This window comes from Xiphias gladius, chromosome 7 (assembly GCF_016859285.1).
Source record: "Xiphias gladius isolate SHS-SW01 ecotype Sanya breed wild chromosome 7, ASM1685928v1, whole genome shotgun sequence".
NCBI classification, from domain to species: Eukaryota; Metazoa; Chordata; class Actinopteri; order Istiophoriformes; family Xiphiidae; genus Xiphias; species Xiphias gladius.
Window position 1 is genome coordinate 7,384,069 of NC_053406.1, and position 7,824 is coordinate 7,391,892.

The 7,824-nt window shown below is 42.8% G+C and overlaps 1 protein-coding gene across 3 annotated transcripts; it reads left to right on the forward strand.

Moving 5' to 3' along the window:
• The first annotated feature begins 534 nt into the window (after positions 1-534).
• Positions 535-7,621, forward strand: tp53i13 (tumor protein p53 inducible protein 13). 3 transcript variants are annotated; one of them, XM_040129912.1, is made up of 9 exons: positions 535-1,105; positions 1,340-1,417; positions 1,713-1,748; positions 2,007-2,065; positions 2,326-2,404; positions 3,553-3,681; positions 4,288-4,497; positions 4,649-5,840; positions 6,010-7,621. In XM_040129912.1, the coding sequence occupies exons 1-9, from the start codon at positions 989-991 to the stop codon at positions 6,114-6,116; spliced, it is 2,007 nt and encodes a 668-aa protein (XP_039985846.1). In that variant the 5' UTR covers positions 535-988; the 3' UTR covers positions 6,117-7,621. The 3 variants fall into 3 exon arrangements, with proteins under 3 accessions (XP_039985846.1, XP_039985848.1, XP_039985847.1); XM_040129913.1 differs by having other exon boundaries at positions 1,067-1,105; positions 1,354-1,417; XM_040129914.1 differs by lacking the exon at positions 3,553-3,681.
• Positions 7,622-7,824: the final 203 nt, after the last annotated feature.

Sequence of the window (7,824 nt, forward strand, 5' to 3'; positions counted from 1 at the left end):
TATAAAGTTTTACGACTAGTTTAACAGATCGATACCAGCTGCAGCAATTGGTGCGCAAGAATGATCATCCATAATACCTACCCCACAAGGCCGGGGAAATAAGCTTGTTTGCCCTTGGTTAGAGCAGCTCAGGGGCAACACTGAGTCTTTATACTGGGTTGCAAAGATGAGAGTTTCTCCTTTCATGTACCACCTACAGGAGGTTCAATGAACACGGTTTTAAGCCATGTAATGCTGTCGTGTCGCCTCCCAGAGGATACTCAGACGTATGACCACGGGGTCATATCGTACTAGTCAAACTTATATCTTCTGTTCCTTTCCAGCTTCCGTAGTTTAACAGCCGTGTGGTTAGAAATGCCAGGGTCAGCTTCTTCCGGAAATGGGAAATTTATTCTCAAAATAAAAGTAAAGCTATTACAATTCAAATTAAAAAGAGAAAATAACAAACACTGAATTGTATATATCTTCACAAAATCATACTTAAATACTTAAATAACTCATTAGATGTAGAAAAGGAGAAACTTAAGATATGAACATTGCAAATGGAGTTGATACAAAAGCTATATTTTTAACTTTCTAAGGAAAACGCTGTCTATCGTCAATGTAGTCAGCTTGACAGCTGTGTAGCGCAAAGCAGTGCAGTAGATACGGGAGTCTGCGATACTTTCTGTTACCTTTTTCCGTGTTAAATAACGGAGTCTCCCTCATTATTTTAACTCTGTAATGTAGAACAACTAGCCAACGTTAGCTTAACTTAAAGAGGACAGTGGACACACGGCACCGTGAGGCGGTTACCTTTTTAACCGACACCCGCACATCTCACCGCTCCTCTGTTATGGGACTTTGCCAAAGAAATTTTGTTCTGGGATTATGAAAGGTCAGTTCTTTGCCTGTCGCTCCGTAGCTAGAGGACCAAAGGCAAGCCATGACAACTAGCCAGCGTTAAATGTGGGTCCGTTCACACTTTAATGACTGACTGGTTGTCACCATGCCGAGCCAAACGACGTCCCCGCCGCTGACAGTGACTGTCGTGGCCGCGCTGTGGGTCAGTTTGGGTCGGTGCGGTGTCTCCGATTCTCCGGGGCCAGGATGTGACAATGGAAAGGTACAATTTAATACCTATTGTGTCTGCTGGTGTGTGTGTGTGTGTGTGTGTGTGTGTGTGTGTGTGTGTGTGTGTGTGTGTGTGTGTGTGTGTGTCTGTCTGTGTGTCTGTGTCTGTGTCTGTGTGTGTCTGTGTCTGTCTGTCACACAGTGCTTTTAAGGATATAAGTTAAGGTCGTCAGTTATCGTTGGCATTAAAATGCACTCAACTTCAGGGTCTGTGTGTGTGTGATAGCTGTCTTTGGACAGGGACCTGCCTGCGGATGCTGGATATTGGGACTGTTCAACGTCTGCTTGGCCAGAGTCTACTCAGGTAACCATGGACACAACAGGACCTCATCGTCATCATCTATGTTACACATTACGGCCTCACTGCCTCAGATGGGTGGGGTGTGCTGCAGTACAATGGGTGCCAGGAAGTTTAGACAATCATGGGAAGGCAATTGCTGTGGTAAACCCTTTGCATGTAGCATCGCCAGTGGTATCAGTTCTCAAAAGAGCCTGGCTCACTTCTGATCACTGCACAGGCAGGCTAAATACAGTACAGTGGCCATTGTCCAGGTTTGTTCAGGGGTTTAACCAATGTTCACTCTCTCTCCTATCTACAGAGACCCTCTAGTACTGACAAAGTGTATGATCCTGAGGTGAGTAAACGCCTTACCAAGCAACTGCCTCTCCCCGCAACCTTTGACCCTCCAAACACTAACGTCACACGGGTTTTTCCTAAAATCAAAGCACATCCTGATAACAGTCAGTGACACATCCACAGTTAAGTTCAAAAATGTGATGCCAAAGCATGACATGAACCAACAGCTTCACCTTGCACGACTGCTTGATGAATGGTTGTTAAGCCAGGAATAGGGCGATAAGATCTAACCGGACTTAATTTCTTCTCGCTGCAGCCAGCCAGGCAGATCTGTATGGATAAACCTATCTCCTACAATCACACCATTCCCAACAGGTAAGGCTATGTGGACGGACATATTATCAAGTAGGCTCAACATAGGTACCAAGTCATCGCTGGATGGTCACACACAAGTTAAAGACCGTCAGTTGTTCTGTATATAAATACAGCTGACACGTGCACAACAATGTCTTCATTGTCCCTGTCTACTGCTTTGTAATACTGCAATAAATCCACTAATCTAATTTTGTCACATATAAAAGAGCTATCAAGGATGTTAAGCAGTGTGTCCGTGTTTGTATTTGTGTGTGTTGTAGTGGAGCGTACAGACCAGTGAGGGCAGAGAGTGGAGAGTACTTGTACTGTCCTCCTCAACGGTGGCTCAATAACTTGCGCGTAAGTTGCGACATCAGACATCAGTTTTCTGCCTCTGTCTCCAGTCTCACAGCAATTTAATCACTTTATCTGCTTAGTACAGTAAATGAATAGACTTTTGTGTTCAGGGCGTCAGTGAAGACACTGACTGTTTTTATAGTAGCTGTGGTTAGTGAGATACAGACCTGTATGTATATTCAAAACTCATGAGAATTTAACACGAACCATGAGATATTTAAAGTCTCAGTAAAACAAAAACGACTGTATTACTTTGCCTATATTAAAATATACCTACATCAATTTAACATTTAAATCATTTGAATTTTTAAAATCAGCATTGTTTTGATTGATTATTTTATGTTGTGCCAATGGGCGTCCAAAAAATTCCAAGTAATAATACCATCCCCGTCCTCCCATCATAAAAGAGCCGCAACTGTACAACAATTTACAAAAATTTCACAGCATAGTATAGAGGAAACATGGTATTATATTACAAAAGTCATATTTATTTTACATTAAATACCATAGTAGTTTATTTGTTGCGGCAAACAGCTTTTGTAGAGTAGTTTCGGGGTTGTGCACAGTATAATACAGATTTTTGAATTAACAGTCCCTTCCGTACTATTCCCAATCTTGCAATCTGTTTGAACCAGAAATGCATCAAACTGTGGAGTTAAGACACAATCAGTGTATTGTTTCCTTGCATCTTAAATTAACACAGGGCATTCAGGGAAGTAATACAGGGAAGTCTGCCAGCACTCACGTTCTACCTGTTTGGACCCTTGGTAGCAGAGCTGCAACTGCACATGGAGTTTCTTGAATATCAGGGATTTAACAAACAGTAATGGCATGTCAGGGATTTTTATCGCACTACACCATAATGCCAGAATGTTCTGTAGATCACAGCCGGTTCAACACATTAGCTGGTGGTTGGCAGATGTATTTCTCTACAGATGAAACCAGATATCCCCCTGTACCATCTCTGTCAGATGAAAAACGCTATGAACAGATAAGGAGGGAAAACAACATTTACATTATTTTAACCACTTACTTTGCATCCTAAATTTTGGCGAGAACTAAATTGGTGGAAACCCTGCGGTTAATGGTAGAGGATGGGGGTAATGATAATCACATGTGTGTTTGTGTTTGTGTCGTTGTGTATTTTCCAGCATGGAGCTACTGTTTTGCTCCACCACCCCTGTGCTCCTCTCAATGAGCGTCTCCTTCTGTCTGTCCTGGCCCGCTCCTGTTTGTCAGACTACATCATTACCCCACATCCACAGCTCAGTAAACACAGGGTAGGAAACACTTTATCTCTACCTTTTAATTTGTCAATCAGTGAGATTAAAGTTAAACTGAAGCTTTTTTTTGCTTTTTTTACTGTTCACTTGTTGAAATATTTTGAACTTTGTCAAACTTTGATTATATGTCTTTGGTAGCTTTAACACTCGAGCAGGGAAAAAATAACTGAAGATGTAATTTAATCCCACTCATTTGGATCTCTTAGTTATTGACTAAGCAAAACCAGGCCTATCAGGTATCTGTTAATCCACCTTTAAGGGTTTAACAACCTTTGTGTGGGTGTGATACTCCCCCTTTACCGTTAATAAGGACAAACTACAGACACAAAAACAAAAGATTAGATTTTCATTATGTACGTTGAGGGAGTCTACAGTAGGTGAATTGAAGTAACTGTTAATTCATATAATGGGAAACATTGGCATAAGCAGTGCCAGAAGCCTTCTTGATGACATTATAGTGTTGTTACAGTGTTACATGTAGTTCATATGAATGACTTTTGACGGCTATTACGGACCATCAGTGTACCATGACTTATTATATCAGAAGGTGAGCTTCTATTGAAGAAGGGGGGGGTGAGTGTTCACTGCTGGCTCTGTGTTCAGCCAATAGCTTTGGTGTCCTGGGGCCGCACTGTGGAGCTGTCTACCGTGGCCTCCTCAGACGTCTGTGATTGGCTGGAGGCCACAACAACCACAAGAAATAAGTTCAGCGGTGTGAACCACATCAGAGAATACAACTTGCTGTTGACCCGGCCAGCTAAGCAGCACCGGCTGCAACACACACATCCAGAGGAACGGTCAACAAAAATGAAGGTTTGGAAACTTTACTGATGATTGTACCCATTTTGTTGACTCACATGTTAATTATCAGTCATTTTACTTGCACTGCAATAAAAGCAGCATTGAAGAGTCATCTCAGTAGTCTTGTAACTGTCCCTAAGTAACTATTACTGTAAACCCCCAGGAGTCTCTGAAGCAATGCTGTGAGCACACCATCTCTTCTCTGCTGAATGAAGCAAAGGAGCCAGAGCTGGAGTCCAGCATGAAGAAGGAAAGTTTGAAAAAAATGGAAAAGGGAGGGAAAAGAAGACAGATTCGAGCTCCCATCACAGAAAAACAAGAGAATGTTAGGGCTGAAAACGAGAGAGACAACACAATGCACGCATTCAAGTCTCTGACCAGCCAGACCAACAGAACCATCCTCAGAAGGAAAGGGGGTGTCCAGAATTACAACAACACACTTGGACCATCGGCAGATTCTCTTCCAGATAACAGGACTCTCTCAGATCCGCCTGCTCCAAGGGAAGCTCCTTCTCAATCTAAGATACAAAATCTGAATCTGAGCCTTACACCCAGGCCCACAACTCCTTTGGGTTCAAATATGTCTACAATTAGGAATGATTCTTTAGCATTTGGGGATTCTGAGTCTGAGAAAGGTTGGCTGACGATACAGAGAGCAACACTGCAGCTCAGCCCTAAACATACTGACCCCAAAAACACACACCCCTCAGCTGACATGGATGTTCTTGCACATGGTGTGAACAGTGAACATAACCACACTGCAAGGCCTGAAGCCCTGGCCCTAAGTTCCAAAGATGAAGGTACAGACTCAGCCAAAGAGAGAAATAAAGACTCTGCTGAACGCAGCATGAAAGAGAACAACTCTCAAGAGAAAAACTATGCTAAACATATCACAGCAGATGGCAGGATGAAGAATAATGAAGTAGTAGATGTAAAAGAAAGAGAGTTGGAGCCTAAGCAAATACACAGTGCCACACATTCTCACCACAAAAGTGAAAACAATGGCTTTGATTCTGTTTCCAAATCCCAATCAGAGTCTCCACCCCAGCCACAACAACACCCAAACCCACATCCAGCCATTTACCTGCCTAACAGCCATGAGTGTGACAGCTGCAAGACAGGCAAACACTGTGACTGCACCAAGGCGTCGGGAGCCGAGGCCCAAGCTACCGTTGTGAATACGGGGTTGCCGAGGACCCCCAGGACGGACGAGGCGGTGTGGGCAGCAGCAGCACTGGGCTTCCTGTTGGTTCTCCTGACGCTGTCCGTCCTTCACACTCGCCTGTACCGCCACTGGAGGACCACGCCTAGTCTTTACTGGCACGACCCACGGCAGGACTACGACAGTGTGGCAGGTAAGTGGACCACACAGGGATCAATCACCAGAGAGCTGACCAGTCCTGTTTACAAGTAATCAGTTCTTCCTTGGCCCATGCCCTAATTGTGCTCTAATTTCAGTGAGGTCTTTTAAGTAGGTGCCTTTGTCTGTATTCGTAAGCAGTGTAATCTGTATGTGTCTTCTAGATGTGATCCGCAGGAGGCTGCGAATTGCGAACAGGAGGCGGAAAAGGGGCAGGAGACAGGAGTGTGTTCTCCTGCCAAGCTCCTCCAGCTCAGATGAACTTCCGTGAAAAAATGAAGGGAAACATCCCCAAGAATGAGCCCAAGTCTCATTGCAAGTAGAGGAGATGAAGAGCGGACTTTGTATCCCCAAAACAGAAGCGGGATATGATGAATATATCAGACCTGTCTTTTATCTGGAGCGGTCTTGTACCTACAGTATGCTGTTTATCTGACAGGGCTGGACTGGATCGCCTTTATCACAAGGGCAGAGGTCTTGCTGGATAACCATACTGCAGCAGCTAAAGGGTGAGATAGATCCTGTGTCCAAACTGAGTGGACACAAAGTAATTTGCCAGAGGACTCATCCGTGTGGTTGCATCTGGATTGTTACCTGCCATGACAGCATGGCTGGTATTGTTTTCAACATGTGACTCTGTCTATGTGTTTGTGTGTGTGTGTGTGTGTGTGCGCGCGCACGTGTAATCACGGTTTTCCTGGAGACTACTACTGTAGCGGGAACTACCACAGAGGTGGTTTGGAGTAATTTGGCAGGAGATTATACGTCCGTCTGTCTGTGGACAGATTTTGTCACCGCAATAGCATCACAGGGCCGAGGTCAAAGATGGGCGTGGTTCAACCCATGAGTACTGAGTACCCATGTAATATTGTAGTAATAACTACAGAGTACTGATTTAATAATGTACTCATTACATCAGTACTCATGGGTCAAAACGTCAACATGTTGACGCACGTCGTGATTGGTGCGATCCCGTCGCAAAGTGGTCTCTAGTTTGGGACCATTATTAATTCTGTTTCTCCTTGTGAAGGAAGCCATGAAAAGGAGAAAGAGCGCTGTACTATGAACAGCAAGACCGCAGAGGTAAATGACTTCTTACCAGATAGTGTATACATAAAGACTAACTTAGTCTTAACTTAAACTCAGTAGTCCAAAACTACAGTCCCTATTTAACAGCCATCAAAGAATAATTCCGAAAGAATCAAACCCTATAATTGTTGCATCAAAGAATCCAAGAGAAGCCCTCAGGTTTTATTTTGTGCAACGGAAATTTTAGGTTTTTGAATGACTTCTCATAATACATTTGTGTGATCAGAGTCTCCTGCACAGCGCTCAGTGTATAGGGCCCCCTTTTTACACTCAATGTATTACAATCCATATTAAGTTTCCAGCTCTGGCCTTATCAAATGTTCTGCCAATGGATGGTTTTTATTGTGTCACATTTTGTCTTTGTTTTTATAAGTAGGAGTATGGTAATATCATGCTGCTTTGACCTGTGAAAGTTTAGTATGTGAAACTTTTAAGTTGCTGTTCTAAGCAACACTGCGTGCGCAGTATGCGTAGTCACTGAATGGTACGCACATGAATCGCTGTATTTTAATGATGTTTTTAGATGGACTTTAGAGAAGGATTTACATAGACAATAAATTCGTTGATGCAAGTATTGAGTGTGTGGACTCATGTTTGATTTTTTCTCATATCTTATAACATCATAAGCCAGTGTTGGCCTATAAACTTTATTATAACTCTCACTTAAAGCTGGACCAATACTTGATTTCTGTGACTTATACCAATATTGATATTTGAGAGTCTAAAAACAGATGAAAACATATTGATCTTTTTTTTGTTTGTTGTTTTTACCTAGACATTCTGATGATTCATTAAATTCTTTGTTTTCTATATTACATTTTTGCATTTCTGTCCTGCAATTTTTTTGTTACTTATTGGTCGACATACACACTGATACCAATATATTGCCT

Excerpts from the sequence above, each read along its gene's own strand:
- tp53i13 (XM_040129912.1), top strand. The coding sequence starts at position 989 with ATGCCGAGCCAAACGACGTCCCCGCCGCTGACAGTGACTGTCGTGGCC. Across the intron at positions 1,106-1,339 it reads CAGGATGTGACAATGGAAAG|CTGTCTTTGGACAGGGACCT; the intron begins GTACAATTTAAT and ends TGTGTGTGATAG. Across the intron at positions 2,405-3,552 it reads GGTGGCTCAATAACTTGCGC|CATGGAGCTACTGTTTTGCT; the intron begins GTAAGTTGCGAC and ends TGTATTTTCCAG.